Genomic DNA, 25,758 nt, shown 5'->3' on the forward strand with positions numbered 1-25,758 from the left:
TACAGTCCTCAGATGCAATTGTTGAGATGAGCTTAGGAGACTGGGAAGGCTTCCATAGATCAGAGATTTACACACCTGAAACTCTAAGCTTGATAGAAAGATGCCAACCTGATTTCTCAGCTCCATCCGGCGAATCACTCAGACAAGTAGAGTTTCGGATGGTTCAGTTTCTGAACGGAACGCTCTTAGGAGTTGCAGAGAAGCTCAGGACAGAACTTCTTCCATCTACACATCACAACATTGCCAGAGGAGGGTTCCCACAAAGTCCGCACTCTATTCATCGCCCAAGCCTTACGAGGAAGAAGTCTGGAAAGACTCGGTTTCAGGTGATGAACACAACCGGTGATCACGAGGCTAACGAAGAGATATTTAATCATCAAAACGACGAGCAACATCTAGGTGATGTAAACATCAAGAGTTCCTCTTCTCAGCTCTCAACCTGCATTGGAGTTTTCACACACTCGTTACCTATAAAGTGTCTTCTCACCGGAATCCTCGGATGCAGCCCGGTAATGACACATAAGATATGTGTGGAGGATTCCTCCGTGACCGTGTTACAGCACTCGTGGAAAACAGGTTGGCAGGTAAAGCGGTTAAATGACACCGCTCATCTTAGACTGTTGTAGGCATCATCAGATTCTTTTACTCTCTTAAAAGCTCGAGCAACAACGAGCTGGTAAATTATTCCAAGACCTTCGCAAGCCATTTGAGTCTGCAGAAGAAGATCAACAAGCTTGCATATTACACATGCTACCGACACGAGCCTCTTGTATTGTTTGTTTTGAGAAAGAAAGTAGGAAAAAAAAAAAAAAAAAAAAAAAGCTAAGGGATTCATTAATTTTCATCTTTTGCCTCCTTGTTTTGTTTGATTCTTTCCAATTGCAAGCTTCCTAAAAATAACTTATGTAATTCTTATACTAATAAGTCAAAAAAAAAAAAAAAATCTTATATTCTTCTGAATCATCAGCAATTGCCATATCGGAGATCTCTGTAAGTTTCACCGCATTTCATTTACTTTGGGTAAGCTTTTCTGACAGAAAAACCACAAAAAGCTTTCTACATAGGTGGTGGAAGTAAAAAAGGTAAATGCAATCACATGACTTAAGAGGAAGAAACCAAAAAAAATAGGCATGTGAAACAGTTAAGGATCCATACTTTGGTCCGTGAACACATTCATTCAATTCTTTGTTTCTTAGTAAGACACGCACACACACACATGGGAACAAACGAATCTGTCTTCTTCTCTGTTCCATTATGTATACTCACTTGGCAAAGAGTATCTTTCTTTTGCAGAACAGAAGAAAAGAAAAGAAGAAACACCTATGGCTCTGTCTTCTTGCTTGTCGTTTTCCGTGTTTCTCTTGATCGTTGTATCGGTTCAATGGACTCGGGTTTGCAGTGAATCCACAATCTCAGCTTCTCCTGCTGTCTTACCGTACGTCAATGCACCAGATATGTCTTCGTTTTTCCCTTCACCGACCAAAAACCGGCCTTTCGATACAGCGGCCTCCCCTGTTCCAGGTGAAGACGCACCTGGTCCAAGTTCAGGCCAGCTTAATGGGAAGATTGCAGGCAGCTCGATACGGCTCCGTCCTGATCTTTCTTTGGGTCTCGTCATTGTTGGGATCTGTAGCTTTCTATCTTTGCTCTATTGATGCTGTAATCTTTGTGTTTCGCTTTTACAGTATCATCACTGCTCCTCCTTCGAGTCTTTCTTGTTCAACATATACTCGTTGATACAGTTGTTTTATATATATAATAAAATATACAATTATCACAGAGTGTAATTTTCTTAAAGTAGTCTAGTAAAAGTTTGGATGGAATACACATTCTACAGAGGTCATCAAACCCATTATCCATGTGACTTTTTTTTATGCTTCCGTATGATAACGAACTTTAGGAAAAAAAATACTTGACTTAAATCGCTTCGACTGTTAAAAGCAAAAAAAAAAATTAAGACAGTTAAATCCGCTTTAAAGAAAACAAAAGTAGAAACGGCAGTTTGTATTTTGTAATAACGAAAGGTTGAATGATAATATTTTTATTATGGAATGTTATAAGAGGTTAAACTGAACAAAAAACAAACATATTGTTATTCAAGAAGATAATATTTTTTGAGAAAAAAAGTAAGAAATATATCAATTTGGTTCCAAATTGCCCGATTTCGCATCATCACTCAGCTACAAAATACCAGTTTGCATGATTGCTAACTTCCAGATCAAATCGCTCGTTTCGAAAATACCAATAAAAAGCCAATAATGTTGTCATTCAGACAAAAAAAAAACGAAACAGAGTAATACTCCAAGTAACAAAATGACAAAAAGGGCTTTAACAACAGTATAATTCTCCTCCACATGTATCAGCAACTCATCGGAATCTAAAAAGACTCCGGCCAAATAAAATTACAGTAACATCTCTCCTGAGTGCGTCATTTTTCCTTCTTTTATTTTGAAAATCATAATATATTACGGAAAAAATGAAATATATAGAACATAAACAAATATAACAGATGAAGGCAGAGACAGAGAAAAAGCATCAAGCCATCCCTCATCAATTTTAAGCAAGGTTGATTGTGAAGGAGACATAAGGATGTGTCTCGGAGTCACCGGCTAATCCAGCCATGGCTCCTGCGTCCTCCTCGCTTTTCCAGTATAAACTGCATTTTTTTCATACAAAGAGACTCAACAAACTCAAATCGAAATCTCATCAAACTACTTAGATCTGATCAACACACTGGCCTCAAGGTCCCAAACTAATCAGGGCGGAATCAGTACAATACAAGTATGGTTTTACTTGGTTCTTGGTTTTTCAAAGTTTTACAATTTCTCTGTTATAAAGGTCATAACTATGACTTCAATTTTATTCGGGCGGATCAACATGAAACTGAATGTTAAACAACTTCCATGTATCCTACGCATAGAGCGATGAGTAGGCAGAGCCTTTTAACATACCTGTTGGTAGAATCACACAAGCGTTCAAGAATGGAGCGTACTTTCTTTTCACTTTTCACAACCGGAGATAAGACACATGCCTGGAAAATAATTTGGTCAGGGAAATAACAGGCTTGAGGGATTCTCTAGAAAGAGCATAGTTTGGAGTCTTAATTTACCAAGAACGCCGGAGGTAACCCATATCTCATAATGCTCTCAGCAAAGATACGAACAGCACAGAAATGCATCCAGGAGCTGAAAACCTACAGATATAAAGCAAACTATGGTATCGAATTTCTAAGACGATATTATAAGGTATAGCTGCTATACAGAGCAATGTGTAGATACCTCTCCATAACTGGTGTAGCACCACTGCAAAAGAGAGGTTCTCAAACTTTCTTGATCCTGAACCAACTTTTCTAGCTCTTGTTTGCGAGTCTCTTGTGCTTCAGCGCTGTGTTCAAAATCACGGACCTAAAAGAGAAATGGTGTACAACAGATGATGAGCTTCACAGAAATAAATCCAGTTCTAAGGAATATCACTACTACTAGGACATAATTAGTTTTAACTTCTAAGAAAGCTCTAGAGGTAATAACAGAAACTTGACCAGCATACTCACTTGGAACCCTTTCTCACGGGCACTTGTCCTGAAATTGTCTGCAACACGAGTAAAGAGAGTGACAGTGTAAAGAGCATACTCATTATCCTCAAACAATCTCTTCGAAGACCTAGGAACCTGAAAACAGTTAAGATAAATTAAATAAATTCACAATGCGACAGAACAATATTGTTGCGATTGGTCTATTCCATACACTCAACAAATTAAAAATTTACCACATATTCGGTTAATGTCTCGTAACATGCTAGCCAGTCCTTTTGGGAATACTTTGGAACAACTGCAAGGAGAGTCACGAGATGTTCTGAAGCGACTATATCTTCTGGCTTAACCAAGCTTGAGAGATCACGAACAGCTAAGCTGTAAGAAAAAGAAGGAAGATCAGCCACATTGCCATAAATATATTAAAACAGAGAGAAAGAGATAAAGACCAGCAGCATTATTCTCGATCATCACTTAGTATTAGTCTACAACCTTCACATGGTAGAACATAAGCTTACTAAGTGGCTGAATCAGAAAAGGAGAACAAAAGTTTACCTTCCACTCTGCTTTCGGTTAATGGCATTGAGTTGACCGCGGATATTATTATATTCAGCGACACGAACCTGAATAATATGTGCAATCAAAGTCGTCAACACCAAAAATTCATTTAATCACCATAAGAATTTTCTAACCATAATTTAGAACAAGAGCTACCAACTACTCTTCACAAAGAAACTCGCATTCTGCAGACTTTTATTACCAACGGATTCATTAAGCTAAAGGTTAAGCTGCAATACCTTGAGATCATCCTCAATCTTCGCAACCTGAGACTGAATATTGTCCACGACCTCCTTCAAAGGTGACATTGTTGGATACTTAGCTTCATCCCAGACAAACCTTGAGGCCAATAATAAAAAGTGTAGTCCTTTGACGAATACGATCACCACCAAATTAGTAATTTAACTCTCCGTGAGAGAAAAAAAATCAGATACCTGGTGAGATAAGAATCTACAGGAACTCCATCAACTGTAAGGGCGTTGCTCTCCACACCAGAAATCCTCTCCAATTCTTCGATCTGTCTCCTGATCTTTTGCGAGACTCCTTCCACAAAGCTGTTTGACTGCACATCTCAAGAGATCATCATCACCCACCAAAACTTCTAAATAACGATCCAATCGGGAGAGGAAATCAAAACGCAAAATGATTACCTTTAGCAGATCATCGCCGAGGGCGAGTAGAGAATCTAAGGTTCCAACCCGAAGATTAGGAATGTTGAACTGCGACAATTGAAATCAAACCCACGATATTAGACCGTAATCTCATCGTAAAACCATATTAACATCAGAATAGCACAAGATCTCTGGCAATTTCAATCGAATACAACAAATCGAGCAAAATCTGAGTACCCGATAAACTGGAGTATCAAATGAATGCTTGGAGATCTGCTCCTGTAAACGATTCCACAAGGAAGAAGCAGATTCCTTCACTGGCAGAGATACCACCCAGTACCTCGAAGTCATTGATCCTCAATCTCTTTCTTTCTTTCTCTACCTCTGTCTTCTTCTCCGATGGATCTGTACTTCAATCAATCCTCTCTGCCTGTCAAAATGGATAACCGGTTCGAAATATTTACATACGAGTAGAAAAACCAAACCGGTAAGATTGTAGCATTAAGCCGGTTTAGTAACCCCCAGCACGTTCTCCACTGACACAATCGCGTCCGAAATAGAAAACATCAATCAAGAGAAAACGCGCCAATGAGCTAATGGGCTAATGGGTTATTATGGGCTAATAGGGTATAATGGGCTATAATGGGCTATATAAGGTCCAAATAAATACGGTAATCGAGAGGGGAGAAGAAGAGTAGTAGCATAAAGCATTGAGAAACCTTTTAGGGTTACCGCGAAATTGACTGGAGCTTGCTTTAGCGATTGCGTCTGTTTGCTCAAACAAAGTTCCAACTCTCTGAATCGTCCTCGAACCCTCACTGCAATTCCTCTATAGCGCGAGGAAGACGATTCATCTATGGCGGACGTTGAAAACCAGCAGGAGTCCTCGTTTCCAGTGAAGCGGAAGCCGGATCTCTATTGCCAAGACCAGGATAATGTGGCAAACAAGTCTCAGAAGCTTAATCCCTCGTCGAATTCTGCTGATTCTGAGTCCAAAGACGGAGAAGCTAATGGAAGCGGCGTCGAGAATCTGAATTCTCCCACCGAGGAAAAGATAAAGACAGAATCATCGATTTCGCTGGAGAAAGCCGCTGCTTCTGTGTCCGAAAAGGATGAGAACGATCTAGGAGCTGAGGAGGAGCAAGAAAGTGGAGAGGAAGAGGAAGACGAGGAGGAAGACGATGATGAAGAAGAAGAAGAGGAAGAGGAGGAGGATTTGATTAAAGCGTCGATTGACAGGAAAGGTAAAGGCATCTCGAGAGAGGATAAGGGGAAAGGAAAATTGATCGAAGTGGAAGAAAGTGACGACAGTGATGATGATGAAGACGACGAAGATGGGGATGAATACGATGAAAGCGATTTGTCCGACGATCCTTTGGCGGAGGTGGATTTGGATAATATCCTCCCGTCGAGGACTAGGAGACGATCGATCCAGCCTGGAGTTTACATCTCCAATGACCGTGGTGGTAACAACGAGGATGGTGATAGCAGCGATGATAGTGACGCTTAAACCTAGCTTACGAGGTTAGTGCTAAGAAGTCAAGATTTAGTTCCTTTGATTCGAGAATTTGTCTCTCGTCAGTGATTATTGTCATAATCTATAAATGTTTCGAACGCTTGGACCAAAGTGGGCTATTTATATCTATGATGTTATTGCAATTCAACTCAATGCGCCTCTTGGGTTTTTCGATCTATAAGTATATCGATGCATAAACACTCTCATCTTTTCTCGATTCTGTGTGGGCTTAAAGATCGCTGCTTGTTACTTTTTCATTAGAAGCAAACTAGTATTGAATTGGTAATTTTCAAGTTTAGACATGTGAGATCTCCAACGAGGCCATGGATGATCCTTAAAAGTCTTGTATATCTGCGTATATGAGCCTTGTGTGAGAATGAGAATAGACTTCAGGATCTGTGACATCATGCATTGCAGTGAAAATTCATGAAGTAGATAATGATGCAGCCTATACTAAGTCTTTGAATAGACTAGTTCTTGTTCTCGTGTTCCCCTTGGTTGGTTGCAATGCAACCCAAGATCAAAATGGTATGAGAGAATAAGAGAGTACTAGAGATGATCAAGGTCATTCTACTGGCATGCTTTTGATGACGATGATGAGTAAAGATTGAAACTTTGAGTTCTCATTCTAATTGTTCTGTCTTCAACCGTAGTGAAGAGACTGATACTACTCATAGGATTATAAGGGGATGATAAAGTAGTTTTTGTATTGTAATGTTCATGAGGTCATATTCTTACATGTGATTCTATGCATGCTTGTGAATGAGAGTCCTATGACTGCTTCTCTAAGAATTTCAACTTTTTAACTTCTCAATTCAATCTATGTTGTTGCAGCGAATATTTCAGAGGGGTTAAATTGTTCTGCATAGATTCGTATAGTTCAATTATAGGAGTTACAGATTTTTGTCAGGAGAATATCATCATATCTCTTATGTTTTTAATGCAACAAAGAAAACTGGACCACCAGGGATTGACAATGAGAACTGAAAGAAATGGTTACTTTCCGAATCTCATACATACATATATATTACATATACGAGCAAATGTAGATCAATCTATCTATATATATGTAAATTATATGATATGGATGTGTGTGGTTGGTATGGTGATATGTGTAATGGTGTTTGAATTTAATAATTGGGACATGCGTCATCATGACTCTCTGCTTTTTGGGCCTTTGATTTTGGCCTTCGGCTTCATTGGATAAAAGGAAAAAGAATCTCATGAACCAACAAAAAGCTGGGAAGAAAAAATAAGTTAAGAGTTCTAGAAGAAGGAAAAAAACAAAAACTTTTACCGAGGATAAAGACCAGTTGATTATATTTCGGACATTCTAAATTTTGATATCCGTAATATGTTTTTCTTACAAATTTCTTGATATCCATTATCCGGGATTTACCGTTAGGTTTCTCTTAACGAATTTTATCATCTGTGAAATTTTCAATCGTATTAAAAAATAATTCAAAATTACTATAGTCGTCTAATTTATTCTAATAAATGATGAATGAGTCAATTAGCTCAATAAATACTCTAAAGTCTAAATAAATCTTAGTTTTGAAAATGAGGAGTCACATCCACATCCGAATTTACCAAGATAATTTACCCGCATTAACTAAGGTGAGATAGAGGTTGGTTGCACAGTAAAATCCAATAATTCAGGCATTATCTGAGTCAGCTAAAACCACTATAGCTGCTGGTGGTGAAAATGGAGATAATTAGTAAAAAGTGATGAGATAAAAAGCGAGCGAGAGGTGGCCTTCACATGGCAGCCATTGTAGCATATGATGGATGGGTCAAGAGAGGTGAAATCATCACTCGTCCCCTTTTTACACAGTAAATTTAACATTTCGGATAAATAAACATTGCATTATCTATTTAGAGAAGAAAAAAACATGGCATTATCAAGATATCTATCAAGAGAAATACAGAGGAGAACCAATCAAGAATGTAAAGCGTAAAGGATGATTTCTAATTTATGCGAAATGATGTATACTTTTTATATAGGTGATATAATTCGCTTAACAGAATAACAAACTGTCCTAACTAGCTAATCAACTCACCAATTGCAATTAATATTCATAATAATATCTTATCCAAACTCTAACTAAATCGAACCGAAACAATTTTGGTTGGAATTTGGTTATACTTTACTAGAACCAAACCAAATGTAACATAATTGACTATAAACCAACCTGAATATGATCAGATGACAAGATGGTAAAACTAGTTAGTTAATGACGTACTTATTGACTACGTATAAACACAAGTCTATTGGTAACTAGTAAGACTTATACATGAATATTTTGTGCGATGAATAATATAACTAAGCTAAGATATATTTGAATGAAATTTGATTTCACGCAAGACATCCAACGAGAATATTCTTTGAGGATTATGAGTTATGATGTTTGATTAGTTGATATATGTCCTAATTACTTACCAATAATTAATACCTATAATTTTTCATAATTTTGAACATTAGAGTTAACTGTTAAGCAAGAGAAATGACTCTTATCTTTCAACCCGTAATAATGATTTGGTTCGTGTACTCTTCTATACTAGCCCTCTCTGACTCTCTCGATGTAATAATTCGCAAGTGGGTGGTCTATTATTGAGTTTGATTATGAGCTTATGCCACTTTTTGGTTCCTTTAATTTGTTTCTTAAGGGTTTTTGTCTTGAGGTTTTGTCTATTTCTTCTGGATTTATAACTTTTTGGTCTTTAGAGAAGAGAATATACCTGAAGACAAAAGGAAAAAAAGAGAGAAGAGAATATATCTACAAAGTAACTAATACAAATATTATAAAAAGGTGAGTTATTCAATAATCTTATCTTATATATCTACCAACTCGAAAGAAAACATAGTTAGGATCAAATAATTCAGTTTCTGTTTATTGTTTAAATAATACTAATAACTATTGTATGTTTATCGTTTCAACGTTATATTACATAAGATTTACGAATTTATCGAGATTGAACCCTACCCATAACCACCTTTTGAAAAAGATGGGAGTTTGATTAGCTTTTTGATTTGTTTGGTTAGAGAAACCAGTATTATGATTATTATTTTTAAATATATATTGAAAGAGATAAAAAAAAAAATCAAAGTTCATGACCTTCTATTTCCGTAAATCCATCAATGGGTGTCCTCGTCTCAAAGACAAAATCAGCCAGCCTTGCTTATCTTTCTTCTCCTTTTCTTGTATACCCCATAATCAAACTAATTTAATTTAGTTGCTAGATTAATAATGAGATTTATCTGATTGATTAACTAATTTACATGAAAACGTGTCTAAAATGGTAATTACCTATATTCGTTGCAGTACGACTGTACGATGGGTTCTGTTTTATTTTTGCTAATTGTTGCACTTTCTAACAACCGTGAAAGATTTGATTATTTAACAAAAACAAAAGGATTGAATCTTTATATTTTCACTGAATTAATTTAATCCACATATAGAATATGATTTTAGCGAGTATGGAATATATATTTTTCTATTCGCCTGGGAAGCTATCAATGGCAAGTTCGTAATAATATTGAAAAGGTAGGGGCTATTTACATGTCCCTTGCTCTGACACTAATACATCACTTCACCCTTTCTCTTTGGCGAAAGGCCTCGTAACCAGTGGTCGCAACACATGCACACCATACCATTCTTCAACGGTCAAGATTCCTTTCGTGGCTATCCTTGGAACCAATATCCACCGTTGGATCATCAACCCCAAAGCTTAACCTAACCATGGTTAGTTTTTTTGGTCAGCTTAGGTTGGCTTTTCCTCTGGTTAAAATGTTTTTGAGTCTCCTTCCATAGACTAAAGAAAGAGAAGGAGAGAGAGTGTGTTTCTTTTCTTCTGATTCTGAGCTTTTTTTTGGTTTGCTTTGCTTGCGTGAACTCTCTCTCTCTCATCCAAATCTTTTGTTCATCATTGGACTTGGAAGCAGTCCAGAGTTTATCTATAGATTCATAATTCTCCATCTTTTTTTTCCGACTCTTTCTTCTTTCTCTTCTTCTTTATAAACATCAGCGAGTTTGGTTCCGACGACGATTGTAAGTCGCTTCATTTGCTCGAGGTTTTCAACTTGTTCGTCGTAGATCTAGTTGATTTATACACCTTTAGATCTGAATCTTCAACTTCAGTGTCTAGTTTATAGAGTTCACGATCTTGTGTACTCATTATTCTTTGTTTATCGAGCTCCGGATTTTCAAAATTGCTTTTTTTGAATACGAATCTAGCTTTCCCTCGCCTGAATCGAATTCAAATCCACGAGTCTTCAAGTTCCGGTGAAGTTTTTATAGAGCTTAGCTTCTCTGTTTTGTGAGCTTTTGAATTCAAATCCTGCTAGTGTGTGGATCTCGCTGTACCACGAAGCTTCGCTGTTAGGGTTCAGCAATCGATAGAGGAGATGAATTATTTCCCGGATGAGGTCATAGAGCACATTTTTGACTCCATAGCTTCTCACAGAGACAGGAATTCGATATCTCTGGTTTGCAAATCGTGGCACAAGATCGAGAGGTGCAGCAGGAAGAAAGTGTTCATCGGAAACTGCTACGCCATCGACCCGGAGAGATTAATCGGGAGGTTTCCATGTCTCAAATCGCTAACCTTGAAAGGCAAGCCTCATTTCGCCGACTTCAACTTGGTTCCTCACGAATGGGGAGGTTTCGTGCACCCTTGGATCGATGCTTTGGCTAGGGCTCGTGTCGGGCTCGAGGAGCTTAGGTTGAAGCGGATGGTCGTCTCTGACGAAAGCTTGGAGCTGCTTTCTCGTTCCTTTGCGAATTTCAAGTCATTGGTGCTTGTTAGCTGTGAAGGTTTTACCACTGATGGCCTAGCCTCCATTGCCGCCAATTGCAGGTAAACATGAAAAAGCTAAGCTTTATGTGTTTCTTGTTCACTTTCTTTTGATTGAGAAATGGTTTATCTTAGGCTCTGAGCAGTGAAGGTGTTCCCTTTTAACTCTTTTTTACAAAATGTGGTGTCTTTCTTGTTAGGCATCTTCGTGAGCTGGACCTGCAAGAGAACGAAATCGATGATCACAGAGGTCAATGGCTCAACTGTTTTCCAGACAGCTGCATCACTCTTACTTCGTTGAATTTCGCCTGTCTTAAAGGAGAAACCAACCTGGCTGCTCTAGAGAGGCTCGTCGCAAGGTCACCGAACCTGAAGAGCTTGAAGGTTAACCGTGCAGTACCGCTCGATGCGCTCACAAGGTTAATGAGCTGTGCGCCGCAGCTAGTGGACTTGGGAGTTGGGTCTTATGAGAATGAGCCTGATCCTGAATCTTTTGCGAAACTCTCTGCTGCCATAAATAAATGCACCTCGTTAAGGTGCTTGTCGGGCTTCTCAGAAGTTGCTCCACGCTGCCTCCCAGCGTTCTATCCAATTTGCCAAAACCTTATCTCCTTGAATCTCAGCTACGCAGCCGAAATCCAAGGCAACCACCTCATAAAATTTATTCAGTTTTGCAAGAGACTCCAACGGTTATGGGTAAGTTTGATCTCTGTTCATCTTTTACTGCCCTGATAAAAAAGAATCTAACTTGCTATTGTATAACGGTTCCTACAGATATTGGATAGTATTGGCGACAAAGGACTTGAGGTCGTGGCTTCGGCTTGTAAAGAGTTACAAGAGCTGAGAGTTTTTCCCTCTGATTTACACGGTGAAGAAGATAACGACGCAGCTGTGACTGAAGTCGGACTAGTCGCAATCTCTGCAGGTTGCCGTAAACTTCATTCGATTCTCTACTTCTGCAAACAAATGACAAACGCAGCGCTCATAACCGTGGCCAAGAACTGTCCAAACTTTATCCGGTTCAGGCTATGCATCCTTGAGCCAAACAAACCTGACCACATCACATCTCAATCACTAGACGAAGGCTTTGGTGCTATCGTACAAGCTTGCAAGGGTCTGAGACGTCTCTCTGTCTCGGGTCTCTTAACCGACAAAGTCTTCCTCTACATCGGTATGTACGCGGAACAGCTCGAGATGCTGTCGATAGCTTTTGCAGGGGACACTGACCAGGGAATGCTCTATGTGCTGAATGGATGCAAAAAGCTGAGGAAGCTAGAGATAAGAGACAGTCCGTTTGGGAACGCGGCGCTTCTTGCTGACGTGGAGAAGTACGAAACAATGCGATCCCTTTGGATGTCGTCTTGTGATGTAACGCTCGGTGGCTGCAAAAGGCTCGCGCGGGATGCGCCATGGCTCAACGTGGAGATCATCAACGAGAATGAGAGTAATGGGATGGAGCAGAATGAAGAAGATGAGAGAGAGAAGGTTGATAGACTTTACCTCTACCGAACAGTGGTTGGGACTAGAAAAGACGCACCGTCATGTGTTACGATTCTTTAGCCTCTCTACTGGTCATGTTGGTTTTTGTTTTAGGCTTTTGATGTACTTTAGGTGTAGTTTCTTTCAGACAAGAACCGATTCTGTGAAGCTTCATGTGTTTTAGACCTTTTTCGTTTTGGCGATTCTTCTTACATGCTATACTCTGCTTATTTTGATCTCCCTTTATATAAAGTACCAGATTTTGTCTATCAAATTGTTTTACCATAAATCAGCTTCTGGAAACTAAAAATCTGGAGAAAATATCAAGCATGTCATTTCTCAATTGATACATAAAAGTTACAGAGGACATACACAAGATAGCTATGTTTCTAATCCATGAGTCTACTCTCAAACAAAGAGGTACAACAATGACAGACAATGAAACATGACGGTACATAAGACATAGAGCGAGTTATTGTACATGTCTTCGATTGACATATAATGTGACTTTAAATGACAATAAAAATAAGTAAGAGATCCGCATAGAAGGGCATTGTCAGAAGCAGCATTCCTCCAACACACAGCAACAGCAGAGAGCAGCAAGACTGCGATTTGCAACACGCAGAAGCAAAAAAAAGACTCAGTTAATCGTAGCACGAGAATAAGTAGTATGAACAAAAACTTAATTTGTATTTTATCTAACAAACAAGCATTCATTCGAGTGAGCATAAGAAAGCTGCAGCAGATGAAATAGATACTGGATTATCTTAGGATTTATACAAACATTTTGGGTTTAAAATTTCTATAGCCATTAGGAGTTCTTAAGTGTGCCACTAGTTTTCTTGAAGAAATAAAAAAAAAAATGTCCAAAACTCAATTACTGAGTTTCACAAGCTGAACTTTTTATGAATAGCTCTAAATACACCATAGATGATAGATACCTTTCTTAGAGGATCAACAAAACATTCAGAGAACTAAATCTAAGGATTAATACGAATCTCTTGCACTCAAATTCCGATTAATGGCCATACAAACAAAAGGAAAACGGAAGTAAACTCTGGGTTTCACATTAAATGTCCAAGTTCAACTCACATTATGACTTTATCCAAACATCAACTCAAAGAATCTGGTTCTAATCAAGATCATTTGATCATAATATTCCCAAATTCCAAGAAACCAAAACACTAGTTCAATGAACCTCAAAACATTAATTGAGTGATCCTTTAAACCCACACGTTGCTCCTAAGGTGTCCACAGATCAATCTTTTGTCAGAAGAGAATCAAAAGAAGAAAAAAAAAAACAACATAAAGTCGAAATTCTCAATCACAGCTTTATACCCCCACACAACAAGTTAGCAAGGTTGACCCAAAAAAACGCAAGAATCGAATCAGTGCACACACAATAACGAAGCTTCGAAGAAACAGTGATACATAATGAGAAATTAATGGCGGGAATTAGAGAGACGAACCAGCCGCGAAGAAAAGAGGAGCAACCATTGTCATTATCCTGGTAATGGTGATGATCGTGCTGGTAGTGATTGTAATGCTGCGGAGGAGGAGGAGGAGGCGGTCCCTGATGAGGATAACCTCCGGCTCCGGCGAAGTAACCTTGGTAACCGCCTTCGTAAGGGCGTGAAGACGGTGGTGGGTACGGTTGATAACCGTGGGGCTGAGGTGGAGGATATCCTTCGTGATGCGGCGGAGGATAACTCGGCTGCGGCGGCGCCGATGGATAGCCCGGAGGAGGATAGTGAGCTTGGTATCCTATTCGTCCGAATTTTCAAACCAGATTTTAGAACCGATCAGAATCAGTTTGAATAAGAAAACTACGAATGTCCAAGGAATCGAATCGAATCGAATCATAAGAGAGAATAGAGATCACAAACCTGGAGGAGGATACGATTCCGGTGGAACTTTCTCGTAGCTCATTTTTTTGTTTTCAAATCAATTTTGCTTTCTGAGTTAGGAGAGAATCAGGAGAGACTATTGAGCAAAACAAATATATTTTCAGTTTCAGGGACTTATGTCGAAATGTTTAGCTGTCTTTTCGAGTCACGTGTCATTAAATCGTGCGCTCACGTTCATATTAGAATTGGGCCGAGCATTATTTTACATTCGTTTGAATAAAGCCTTCTAAAGTTTACCATTGGGCCTACCCACTAATTATTCGAGAGGACAACAAAAGAGTTACGTAAACAACACAAAATACAACACAAACCATATTATATGTTTAGTTTGTGAATGGCAACACATTGTTAAGAAAAAAACCACTATACTAGCAAATAAAAACCAAGAGATGAAAATACAAGAGCTACAACTAATAACCGCCGCCCATGCATATGCAACTGCGTCTGCGTTTTAATACTAAACGCGAACGCTATATTTGTTACGGCGAGAAGCATTGGAACACATAACTCTCATAAACACTACCGTCGGTGACCGAAATCTCTTTCTCCGGCCGAGATTCCGACATCCATGGATTGGTTTTTCTCTTTTCCGTTCTATTGCTTGAACCAAAACCTAGCCTCAGATTTTTTCCAGCAACGGCAGCAGCTTTTTTCTCCATTCTCCGGCGGTTGACATACTCTTCCGATATAAAGACATCCATTACGATAACTTGTATTCCCGTAAATACCCTTCGAAGAGATGGTAGAAAATTAAGGAATTAAGAAGTGAAAACCTTTGGGAGTGTTTTTAGGAAATGAAAGAAATGTTTTGATTCACACAGTCTGAAGTTTTTTGAAGGAACTGAAGCAAGAATAATTATTTATAGAAGGGGTAAAAACTGTGGGCGTTACTCGTTAGCTAGGTTCCATGTTTTGGCACGAATATTAAATACCTATACAATTTTTTTTTTTAACTGTTTTCCACATTATAGGATTCTACTTAACTTTGTTGAATGCTAGTTAATATTTAAGTGAAATAATTTAACTCATACAGTACTTCATTAATTAGTGGAACCTAGTTTTGATGGATTCGATGGATTTTGATACTGTAGTTTGTTTTCTTCAAAGGTGACATGATACAACCAATTATTCTGGTTGAAAGATGAACTTTCTTTGGTGCAACTTTTGGCCTTTTGAATTTTGATTAGTTCAATCGGATAAATTATAAACATTACCTATAGTGGAAGGTTATAGTTGATTACAGAGAAAATTCGTGCCCGATTTTTGTTATAAATTTATAATAATGGTTAACACAGATTTACCAGCCTAAAAAGACGTTAAATCAAAACAATAAAATACTTTTGTTTCTTCCAAACAATATCACTCCAATTGACATGATTAGTAGTAATTTCTAATACACACTTTTTATTGGAAGTAAATTTACCTATAAATTCCAAAAACTGGATACAAGGAGCTATAAACCATAAAGCCAAAGAGATATTGAGCGACATGGGTTGTACACTGTTTCGGAATGAAAACCGCGGTAGAACGTAACTTTCAGCTCAATTTGTATTTGATAAATTACACTTTTGCCCCTGCTCTAACAACAATATGGGCCGATTATAGGCCCCTAAACCAAATTCCTTAAGGCTTTAGTTCCAATATTGGTTTCTGTCCTCAAGTGTAGTTGCTGTACTACTGCGACGCGTGTCTGAGGAGAGAATTCTCAAGGGAAACCACGTCGTTTATGGGAGAATGGAGATTAATGGTTGACGTTCAAACATGTTTTAAAACGACGTGTTGTTCATCTCTAAAACAAAAGAACGGAAAGACGTTTAATGCAATCGCTTAAGCACTCTCACTCCTTCATCAACCACGTGTCTTTCCATCACTGGTAGAACCAGGAAGCGAAAAATATGCAAAGCAATACTGATAAAGCTTCTCCCTCCGCCATAGCCATTTCTCCTCTGTAGTCCACATAACGAGCGAGAGTGAGAGCTACAGCTCGAGTCACAGTCACTCGAGGTAAACGAGATTCGTGATTTTTATCAGACCCATGATTCTAGTTTGGCGAAATTATTATACTTTCTGGGCTTAATCAGAAATGGACGTTCTCGCCTTATCCTCTCCTGCTTCCGCCGCAGCATCCGCCGCACCCACCGCATCTATCTCCGGAAGTTTCCCGTTGTATCCTTCTAGGGTTAGGGTGAGAAGAAACCGGGAGAGTTTATTAGCTAAACAAAAGAAGTTTTTAGTTTCAGCTTCGAAAAGGGAAGAGCCCAAGCTCAACGAATGGGATCAAATGGAGCTCAAATTCGGCCGTTTGCTCGGAGAAGACCCGAAATTGACTTTGGCTAAGGTGAGATTCTTAAAATTTCTTCTGAGAATTTTTTAAAGGAAATTCGAATTTTGAAAGTCTTTGGATATCTATTCACGCCCATATTTTTTATGGTAAAAAATTATACAGATAGTGGCTAGAAAAGTGAATCCAGATGCTTCTTTCGTTGAAGTTGAGAAATCTTTCTACAAGAATAAGGGTAAAATTGCAGACATCGAAGCGATTCCATTGGATTGGTCAAAGGAAGATAAGAAGAAATCTAGTTCACTGGGTGGCTTGAATTTGGTGAAGCCAGTTCCGAAAAACGGAGTCCAATTCGAAACTGTGGAAAAGCCAGTGATGAAAAAGCCAAACCCTGCTCTGAAGAAGCCATTGGAGAGTGCTCCGATTGCTGCTCCTCCAAAAAGGACACTGCCTAATGTTATATTGAGAAAGCCGAGTTCGTACTATGTGAACAATAACGACGATGAGGAGTCTAAGTTGCGGTTGAAACCGAATCTGACACTGAAAATGAGGAATGAGAGGGAAAACGAGAGGTTTAGTGACATGACATTGTTGAGAAAACCGGAACCACTGAACGTTGATGCGGGAGAGGAAAATTCTGGAGATAAGCTTCCCAGTGATGGATTAACTATGGAAGAAGGAGAACAAGATGAAGGGGTATATTCAGAGTACACTCTTTTGGAGAAGCCAGAACCGAGGCCCGAGCCTGAGAATGTAGAAGAGGAAGCTGGAGATAGTGGAGCTGTGGAACTGCCGGAGATAGAAAATACATCAATTCCAACTGGTATGGGAAATACATCAATTCCAACTGGTAATAGATAGAGACAAGACTAAGACCTTTCACAAATAGTCTAAATATGGAGCTGATTAATATGCTTGTTGTTTTATCAAGAAATGCAGCTTAATAGCGAGATATCCTCGGGATCCTCTGAGGAGAAAACCATTAACAGTGATCCAGTCGAGAGAAGTCCTTCGAATCCAGTTTCTCAGACCATCGTAGAGGCTTCTTTACTAGGGAAGCCACAAAGGTTAACTCCGATTTAGTATCTTGATAATTCTGTTGTGGAACTGCGCTTTTCTTCCTCATTTCTTCTCGTTTTGATTGACTGGTTAATTTTGTTATAGATTAGACCCGTCTTCTGCAGAGCCATCAGTTTCAACCAGAGGACAACCATTGATCGTGAACCATGAAGGTCGTCAGGTCTCTGTTGAGCTCAAGGGCCCTCCTTCTAGATCTTCCTTGGAGGTTTTAAAATTAATACTATTTTACCATTTACTCGTTCATAAGATAAGAGGCATATCATAAACTCGTCTTGTGTGAATTTGATAGGAAAGTGATTGGAATAAGGCAGAGTCTCTAGTTAAGACAGAATTACGTGCAGATGTTGAGCTAATAAGCTCGAGCACTAGAGGATTTGCTGTAAGTAAGATCTGTACTTATTTATGGCTTCATAATTGCTTGTATTTTTTGGTTTGATACTCTGTCTTTTTTTTTCTGCTCTTCATGATTGCTTTTTATTCTGAACAGGTTTCCTATGGATCTTTGATCGGATTTTTGCCCTACCGGAACCTTGCAGCAAAATGGAAATTTCTCGCGTTCGAATCGTGGTTGAGAAGAAAAGGTGTAGATCCATCACTGTATCGACAAAACCTTGGAGTAATTGGAGGTCAAGATGTCACGAGTAAAGCTCCAACTCCAGATTCAAGCTTAGTAGATTCTGAAGTTGGGAACACAGTCAGTGAAGAAGTTTCTTCTGATATGAAGCTGGAAGATCTTCTTATGGTATATGACAGAGAGAAGCAGAAGTTCCTATCGTCTTTTGTTGGCCAGGTTTGACCAAAAAAAATCTCTGATAGTTTTGCTATCATAATTAGAGATGCTTCTTTATTCCCCCTCTAAAACAATTTTTTACTCAATGCAGAAAATCAAAGTGAATGTGGTTATGGCTAACAGAAATTCAAGGAAGCTTATATTTTCGATGAGGCCGAGAGAAAATGAAGAGGAAGTTGAGAAAAAACGAAATCTTATGGCTAAGCTTCGTGTTGGGGATGTTGTGAAATGCTGCATCAAGAAAATTACGTATTTCGGTATTTTCTGTGAGGTACAATACCAGAGTTTATCATATGTTTGTAGTACCTTCTTGCTAATAGACCCGCAAGAACGTAATCCAATTTGCTGTTAAAACTAAAAAGTTTGGTTAAAACAGCTAGAAGGTGTCCCTGCATTGATTCACCAGTCAGAAGTTTCATGGGATGCAACTTTAGACCCTGCTTCATATTTTAAGATCGGTCAGGTAATTTCTTGAACTATCTTAAACACGGCTAGATAAATAAAAAGTGGTTTGAAAAACGTTTTTTGTTGGTGTTATTAGATGGTGGAGGCGAAAGTGCACCAGCTAGATTTTGCTCTTGAACGTATCTTCTTGTCACTAAAAGAAATCACGGTGAGAAAGATCTCTATAAAGCTTCCCTTATAGAAATCGTTATACCATTTGATATATATCTAAACCCTTTTGATATCTTTATGCAGCCTGATCCTCTAACCGAAGCCTTAGAATCTGTAGTTGGTGGTAATGATCAGTTGGGAAAGTTACAAGCTGCAGAGCTTGACGCTGAGGTATTGTAGTCTTCTGTGACTATGTAATCAAACCATTAGTATACGGGTTTCTGAAAAAAAAATTCTTCTGCAGTGGCCTGATGTGGAATCTCTGATCAAAGAGCTGGAAATGGTTGAAGGAATACAATCAGTTTCAAAAAGTCGTTTTTTCTTGAGCCCAGGTCTCGCTCCAACATTTCAGGTACACAGTTTTATCGCATTTTAAACACATAATCCTTATAAAAAAAATGTGAACTTTTTTTATAGTTAGTTTTTTTTAACAATGTTTCCATGTAGGTTTACATGGCGCCAATGTTTGAGAACCAATACAAACTGCTTGCTCGAGCTGGAAACAGAGTGCAAGAGGTAAAGAAAGAAAGAGAAATATCTCAATCTTAATGTCCTGTGTTTAATTTTTATAATCTTGGATTATTCAGTTTTTTTGGACTGTTTATTGATTGCAGCTAATTGTTGAAGCATCGTTGAGTAAAGAAGAGATGAAATCAACAATCATGTCTTGCACCAACAGAGTAGAATGAGAATATTGTGGAAAGATTGATTCCACTGTTTTGTTTTATTCTTCAAAGTGGTATCACCCAAAGACTTAGTAAGTGTACAACAATAAAATGTGATTTCTAGTGTATAATTTTCAGAGTTATTGTGATGAGAAAAGGTAGAAACTGAAGAAAAGAAAAATAGAATTATCTCTCATTTGAGGAATGAAGTAGATTATAGAGTTCTTGTGGGGGAAACAAGAGAAACGTAAAAGCAGTGCTATGAACATGCTCAAATAGATAATTTATGAAAATTGTTAAAGACCAACCAAGTTGTTTATATTGAACCTAAAATGTTTGAGCCAGTATGGCCCATGAGGCCCAATCTCTTATTACAGAGTCATTTCCTTGAAACTCGCGCGCACGGTCAGTTTTGTTCGTCTTCAAAACTCTCGAGGTTCATCAATGGCGGCTGCGGGATCAAGCTACAGTGCCTCGACAGATCAAGTTCCGTCAACTCTCGTGAATCTAGGTACTCTTTCCCGTGAGAAAAATCCGATTTACTCCATCATTAGAGTCTAGGTTTTGCTAATTCTGTGCCGATTTTTTTTTTTTTTTGGTGCAAAATTCGGTGCCGATTTGTCAGAGGAAACACGACACTTGGCCTTCTATATATGTGATTCGACTCCGATTTGAGAAGCTTCTTTCGTTATCTTCGAATGAAACCTGGATTATATTCTGTATCTGCTCCTTTTGGTATATGAATGTCGATAACTTTTGGTGTGCTTAGGTTATTACTGTGCAAATTCCGGTGATAAATTTAGGGCTTAAATTAACGTAACTCCAGTTACCCCAAGTCACTTGGATTGCGATTTTATGCTTCACATACACGCGAATTGGCCTTCTACATTCGTGTTTGTACTCCGATGAGAAGCTTTCATTTTGGATAAAACTTGGATTAGTTTACGATATCTGCCAATTCTGATGTAATATCTCTGGGAAAGTACCGTAGAATTTGAGCTTCTGCTTTTGTTTAACTGTCAGGAAATGCTGCTGGTGTTTGTATAATGAGCAACGCATGGAAAGCTGAACAAGACCCTTCACTGATCAGTTTCATATCCTCATTTCTTAGCTCAAACTCTTTCCGTCTTAACTTTGTCTCGATTTCCCCTGTATGTGGCTTTCTCTGATAATATTCTTTTTTTGGAGAGTTTGATCTAAACTAGCTAAAGAATCACTCGTTTGGCGTGATAGGATCTGATCTTCAATTGTGGAGGCGTGTCTATTGCTTTTGTTTTTGTGACCAAATGGGATTGTTCCAATGTTGCCTCCATCTTCAGCAGGTCTACCATCCATGCGCATACTTTCAACCTGTCTCGATTCCGGTCTTCTTATTAGTCTGTTTCTTTCCTGATTTCTTTGATTTCTTAACCTTTTGCAGAGTAAAGAGGCTGAAAGGGCAATTTGCGCGACTTTACGTTATTGCCACACTTTCAACTAAAGAACAGAATGATTCATTCATGCGATCTTACTTCCAGTGAGTGGTCTACACATCTTATCACCCTGCACCACTATTACTTTTGCCGTAAATGAAGGTCCATAATTCTTTTCATTAGATATGAGATGGACTTTGGGAAACCTGCTTTTGTACCAGTCACTGATGCTGAGATGGGATTCGAGAAGATTGTTAAGATTTCTCACTCTCACGGGGGTAAAAACTCATTTGTTTAGTGTTAGTTAGATAGCTATGCTATTCTGAGTTATTGATTAGATTGAAACTTGAGCTGCAGTGTGCAAGCAACAGAAGGTGGCGTCTAAACTCAAGGTTGAGGTATGATGTTTTCAAAGATCACTCGCTGTAAGGATCTGTTTCAATATTCGTTTTGGCGACCTCTAAAGCTTTTCCTTCTTTTTCCTTTCATGTGAAGAGGAAGCGAACTGTGCAGGATACAAACATGTTCATCAGAGTTGTCACATCCATACCCAACATCAACAAACATGATGCAAACACGGTAACTTCAAACTTGTGCTTTGTACTTTTCTTGCATTGTGTGTTTGATTCATGCCGGTTCACGATGAATTCTGCTTACGTATATGTCCCATTTGGTTACAGCTATACCAAGCTATTGGTTCAGTCGAGGCAATCGCTAAAACATCCAAAGAAGACATATTAGCAAACACAGATCTCTCTTCCGACAAGGCTGAGATGCTCACCAGGTTTTTCCAAGATCCTGAGTTCTACCTCAGTCCCAAATTCAATTGAACCATCGTAAGATCACAAGTCTTGGCTGGAGATAAACTTGACAACATCTTAGAGTTATCCTGAACCATCTTGTACTTTCTTACGTTCGTTTCTAGTTTAGATCGTTTTTCGTGTCAGAAATTGATCAATAACCGAAATTTCTGATGTTTTAAGCAATCACTCGATGTAATAACACCATTCGATTTTTTTTTTTATTAATATTATTAATCTTGAATTTTTTTTTTGCCTCAGCTGAATCGAAATACTCGAGAACCAAAAATCTCCATCAGTACCCAAAATTGGGTACCTAAAATATCTATAAATTACGGATGAAGATAATGTTGATTGGACAACTCGTTAGCAACAAAAATGTTGTGGACAACTCTTATCTAAAAAATTGTTGACTGGACAACGTAATTATCCAATTTCAGCGTCACTATTTTAAATTAGTAATAAAAAATTATGCTTGATGAAGCACAGTAAGATCAATCCTTCTTCATTTGAGATTTACCGCGAAAAAAATATATCGCGCGTAGAATTTCTGTTGAACCAAAAAAATCTGTGTTGGTCATCACTAGCTATCGAAGGTTTCATATCTAGAAAAATACATTAGAAATATAAACTGCATTAAAAAAGACTACTTTTATATTTTCCCAAATTCCACCCGAGAAAAGAGACAAAATACACGATCAATAAGAGTAACAGAAAATCGAGGAATCAAAGCCATCATTATCTCTCAACACGGATCATCATCGTTGTCATCATCACCACTGCCGTTTTTATATAGAAACCAACAAAAACATCTTTGAGCCCACTCCCTTTCCTATTTTTCGCTTTGCGTGCATTCTTATCAACTTGTGAAGAAAGCTACAAATATCATTAAATAAGGACCCAACTTTCTTGTGCCTTCTTCTCTCTAATCTCCTTCATTCGCTGTGATCTCCTCTCTTCTTTTTATCCAAAAGAGTAGTTTCCAAAAGTGCAGAAAGAATCGATCTTGCGAAGTGGGTTCTTTGATAATTTCCAAAATGGGTTCTTCCGTGGAGCAGAACATTCTTGTCACTGGTGGTGCTGGATTCATCGGGACACATACCGTTGTTCAACTTCTGAAAGAGGGTTTTAAGGTTTCGATCATCGATAATCTTGATAATTCTGTTATCGAAGCCGTCGATAGGGTTAGGGAGCTTGTTGGTCCTGATCTCTCCAAGAAACTCGAGTTTAATCTGGTAAGTACTACTTCTCTGTCTAGTCTGAGTTTTTTCTTCCGAGAAAAGCTGATGAAGGTGTTGTTTTGTGAGGTGAAATTCCTGCTCTGTGATTTGTATGATTTGGTCTCTTTTGTACGTTTTTTTGGCTCTCTGGAAATGGAAATTGGATTCTTGCAAAAATTCTTGTCTTACCTTTTCTGGGTTTGAATTGAAATTGTGTTTGATCACTGAAAAAGTTCCGCCTAATTTATGTTCTGGTGTAGAGAATTTGTACTTTTGCCTGATTGCATGCTTGATTAGAACCCAATTTGAGTTTAAAACAGAGAATTTAATTCTCTTTACCGTACCCGCATGAAAACAAGAAAAAAAAAAACTTCACATTTTCTCGGTTTGGTTCGTAAGAAAAATGGAAGAACTTTTAGCCGTAGACTTGTAGTTGTTTGCTTTTAGTACATTGGTTGTTGGTTTTCATTTCTCTGGAGGTTGAAATGATGTTGGTGTTGATTGATTACAGGGTGATCTAAGAAACAAAGGTGATATTGAGAAACTCTTCTCCAAACAAAGGTATGTTAGATTCATATCTTGAAAGTCTCAAAATATTTTCATGTCTATAGTTCATAACGTTTCTGGCTCTTTTGCTGTAAATCATTTTTCTTGTGAGGAAACAGATTCGATGCTGTGATCCATTTTGCGGGTCTTAAAGCTGTGGGTGAGAGTGTTGGAAACCCTCGCCGCTACTTTGACAATAACTTGGTCGGAACAATCAATCTGTATGAGACCATGGCAAAGTACAACTGTAAAATGGTTAGATAGGATTCTACAACTTCACAAGTCTTTATTTCAGATTTTACTTTCTTGTTCGACTTTACATTGGTGTGTTGTTGGAATATACAGATGGTGTTTTCATCATCTGCAACTGTTTACGGACAACCTGAAAAGATTCCATGCATGGAAGACTTCGAATTAAAGGCTATGAATCCTTATGGTCGTACTAAGGTATATTTCAGCACATCTAAATTTTAAGTCTTTAATCTCAAAGTCTTTGTTGTAGATCCATAATGGTGAAAGTTGACTTGATTGTGATTGATACCTTTAAATTTCCCCAAACCTTACCTGATCCAAGAAGCCTTTCTTAAGCCTTACAAAAGATAACAATGCTCGATTGTTGAAAGTCATTATGTGTTCACAACCTCTTTCTTGTACAGCTCTTTCTTGAAGAAATAGCTAGAGATATCCACGGAGCGGAACCAGAATGGAGAATTGTTCTGCTGAGGTACTTCAATCCCGTGGGAGCTCACGAGAGTGGCAGAATTGGCGAGGATCCAAAGGGAATCCCCAATAACCTCATGCCTTACATCCAACAAGTGGCCGTTGGAAGACTACCTGAACTCAATGTCTATGGACATGACTATCCTACCGAGGATGGTAGTGCGGTAAATACAAATCAGATCCCAAAATCTCTCATTCAGATTTCTGATGATAGATCAAAAAGCTAGTTTTGGATGGCTTTCTTAGAATAACTGTAAAGGATTATTATTTTAAGAAAGTTAAAGAGGATGTTTAAAACAGGTCAGAGACTACATCCACGTGATGGATTTGGCAGATGGTCATATAGCTGCGCTAAGGAAGCTATTTGCTGATCCAAAGATTGGTAACTCTCTCAGAAACTTAACTGTTTAAAGTTTTGATTTTTTATTTGATGGATTCTTCTCAGACATGTTTTGTTGTGATGTCAGGCTGTACTGCTTACAATCTAGGGACTGGAAGAGGAACGTCTGTGTTAGAAATGGTTGCAGCTTTTGAGAAAGCTTCCGGCAAGGTAAACAACAGCGAATGAAATCAAACGGGTAACTGAGTTTTGTATAAATGGCTGAAACAAGAAAACACATTTGCAGAAAATCCCGATCAAGCTCTGTCCGAGAAGGTCAGGAGATGCAACAGCAGTTTATGCTTCAACAGAGAGAGCTGAGAAAGAACTTGGCTGGAAGTAAGTTAACTCTTTCACCATTAAACGATTGGTTTCATTTGGTTTTAAATTGTTATCAAATGATCTAATTTTGGAACAAATTGTTATAAGGGCAAAATATGGAGTGGATGAGATGTGCAGAGACCAGTGGAATTGGGCAAACAACAATCCATGGGGTTACCAGAGGAAGCTTTGAGTGTACTCTCTCTCTGTTTTGTTTGGTTTTGTTTTAGTGACCTTTACTAATCACTCAATATAAACGAAAAGTGTGTATACACATATTATAGTTGTGCTTTAATTTTCCATGTATCGAACGAGTCTTTTACTTCGATGAATAAAATAGCAAGTTGATTCTATTGAATTTTCAGTTGTTTGTTTTGCTTCTTTTAGTTCCAGACTGATAAAATGGATTCAGTGTCTTTTAACTTAACTACAATGAAAAAACAAAAGGCGTTAAGCCGTACATAGAGAAAGGAATATATAAATGATTCTCATACATGTGTCAGAGAGAACAAGATTCAACTACATAAGAAAAAAT

The 25,758-nt window shown here is 38.3% G+C and overlaps 10 protein-coding genes across 12 annotated transcripts in view; 7 read left to right on the plus strand and 3 right to left on the minus strand.

Moving 5' to 3' along the window:
* The window catches only part of LOC18993586, a 1,947-nt gene extending 1,121 nt beyond the window's left edge, over window positions 1-826 (plus strand). Inside the window, exon 2 of the mRNA XM_006417123.2 lies at window positions 1-826. Coding sequence (XP_006417186.2) covers window positions 1-626 — 626 coding nt within the window. The 3' untranslated portion in view covers window positions 627-826.
* A 409-nt stretch (window positions 827-1,235) lies between these two features.
* LOC18993587 lies at window positions 1,236-1,781 on the plus strand. Its single transcript, XM_006417124.2, has one exon. It carries the CDS (start codon window positions 1,323-1,325, stop codon window positions 1,653-1,655), a length of 333 nt encoding a protein of 110 aa, XP_006417187.1. The 5' UTR covers window positions 1,236-1,322; the 3' UTR covers window positions 1,656-1,781.
* A 458-nt stretch (window positions 1,782-2,239) lies between these two features.
* LOC18993588 (V-type proton ATPase subunit C) lies at window positions 2,240-5,128 on the minus strand. Its single transcript, XM_006417125.2, has 11 exons — window positions 4,936-5,128; window positions 4,738-4,806; window positions 4,522-4,649; window positions 4,327-4,426; window positions 4,085-4,152; window positions 3,766-3,907; window positions 3,551-3,667; window positions 3,279-3,404; window positions 3,110-3,193; window positions 2,952-3,031; window positions 2,240-2,656 (listed from the first exon to the last, which is right to left on the minus strand). Exons 1-11 carry the CDS (start codon window positions 5,047-5,049, stop codon window positions 2,557-2,559), a joined length of 1,128 nt encoding a protein of 375 aa, XP_006417188.1. The 5' UTR covers window positions 5,050-5,128; the 3' UTR covers window positions 2,240-2,556.
* A 258-nt stretch (window positions 5,129-5,386) lies between these two features.
* On the plus strand, window positions 5,387-6,367 carry LOC18993589 (nucleolin). The gene has a single exon (XM_006417126.2). It carries the CDS (start codon window positions 5,555-5,557, stop codon window positions 6,206-6,208), a length of 654 nt encoding a protein of 217 aa, XP_006417189.1. The 5' UTR covers window positions 5,387-5,554; the 3' UTR covers window positions 6,209-6,367.
* Window positions 6,368-10,046: 3,679 nt separating this feature from the next.
* LOC18993590 (protein AUXIN SIGNALING F-BOX 3) lies at window positions 10,047-12,717 on the plus strand. Its single transcript, XM_006417127.2, has 3 exons — window positions 10,047-11,071; window positions 11,209-11,704; window positions 11,783-12,717. The coding sequence occupies exons 1-3, from the start codon at window positions 10,620-10,622 to the stop codon at window positions 12,566-12,568; spliced, it is 1,734 nt and encodes a 577-aa protein (XP_006417190.1). The 5' UTR covers window positions 10,047-10,619; the 3' UTR covers window positions 12,569-12,717.
* Window positions 12,718-12,799: 82 nt separating this feature from the next.
* LOC18993591 (cysteine-rich and transmembrane domain-containing protein WIH1) lies at window positions 12,800-14,524 on the minus strand. The gene is made up of 3 exons (XM_006417128.2): window positions 14,374-14,524; window positions 13,957-14,251; window positions 12,800-13,092 (listed from the first exon to the last, which is right to left on the minus strand). The coding sequence occupies exons 1-3, from the start codon at window positions 14,414-14,416 to the stop codon at window positions 13,044-13,046; spliced, it is 387 nt and encodes a 128-aa protein (XP_006417191.1). The 5' UTR covers window positions 14,417-14,524; the 3' UTR covers window positions 12,800-13,043.
* A 236-nt stretch (window positions 14,525-14,760) lies between these two features.
* Window positions 14,761-15,210, minus strand: LOC18993592. The gene has a single exon (XM_006417129.2). It carries the CDS (start codon window positions 15,093-15,095, stop codon window positions 14,874-14,876), a length of 222 nt encoding a protein of 73 aa, XP_006417192.1. The 5' UTR covers window positions 15,096-15,210; the 3' UTR covers window positions 14,761-14,873.
* Window positions 15,211-16,287: 1,077 nt separating this feature from the next.
* Window positions 16,288-20,006, plus strand: LOC18993593. 2 transcript variants are annotated; one of them, XM_006417131.2, is made up of 13 exons: window positions 16,288-16,732; window positions 16,841-17,525; window positions 17,607-17,742; window positions 17,840-17,960; window positions 18,045-18,134; window positions 18,243-18,545; window positions 18,637-18,816; window positions 18,922-19,008; window positions 19,087-19,158; window positions 19,245-19,331; window positions 19,405-19,512; window positions 19,608-19,676; window positions 19,775-20,006. In XM_006417131.2, the coding sequence occupies exons 1-13, from the start codon at window positions 16,478-16,480 to the stop codon at window positions 19,847-19,849; spliced, it is 2,268 nt and encodes a 755-aa protein (XP_006417194.1). In that variant the 5' UTR covers window positions 16,288-16,477; the 3' UTR covers window positions 19,850-20,006. The 2 variants fall into 2 exon arrangements, with proteins under 2 accessions (XP_006417194.1, XP_006417193.1); XM_006417130.2 differs by having other exon boundaries at window positions 16,841-17,498.
* Window positions 20,007-20,122: 116 nt separating this feature from the next.
* LOC18993594 (protein PARTING DANCERS) lies at window positions 20,123-22,238 on the plus strand. 2 transcript variants are annotated; one of them, XM_024152063.1, is made up of 9 exons: window positions 20,123-20,336; window positions 20,451-20,560; window positions 20,849-20,976; window positions 21,059-21,147; window positions 21,246-21,341; window positions 21,421-21,515; window positions 21,595-21,635; window positions 21,733-21,816; window positions 21,918-22,238. In XM_024152063.1, exons 2-9 carry the CDS (start codon window positions 20,524-20,526, stop codon window positions 22,065-22,067), a joined length of 720 nt encoding a protein of 239 aa, XP_024007831.1. In that variant the 5' UTR covers window positions 20,123-20,336; window positions 20,451-20,523; the 3' UTR covers window positions 22,068-22,238. The 2 variants fall into 2 exon arrangements, with proteins under 2 accessions (XP_024007831.1, XP_006417195.1); XM_006417132.2 differs by lacking the exon at window positions 20,451-20,560.
* A 619-nt stretch (window positions 22,239-22,857) lies between these two features.
* On the plus strand, window positions 22,858-25,578 carry LOC18993595 (bifunctional UDP-glucose 4-epimerase and UDP-xylose 4-epimerase 1). The gene is made up of 9 exons (XM_006417134.2): window positions 22,858-23,272; window positions 23,769-23,818; window positions 23,923-24,058; window positions 24,149-24,250; window positions 24,460-24,687; window positions 24,824-24,905; window positions 24,991-25,073; window positions 25,150-25,241; window positions 25,332-25,578. The coding sequence occupies exons 1-9, from the start codon at window positions 23,075-23,077 to the stop codon at window positions 25,414-25,416; spliced, it is 1,056 nt and encodes a 351-aa protein (XP_006417197.1). The 5' UTR covers window positions 22,858-23,074; the 3' UTR covers window positions 25,417-25,578.
* Window positions 25,579-25,758: the final 180 nt, after the last annotated feature.

Source organism: Eutrema salsugineum, unplaced genomic scaffold (assembly GCF_000478725.1).
Source record: "Eutrema salsugineum unplaced genomic scaffold, Eutsalg1_0 scaffold_5, whole genome shotgun sequence".
NCBI lineage: Eukaryota > Viridiplantae > Streptophyta > Magnoliopsida > Brassicales > Brassicaceae > Eutrema > Eutrema salsugineum.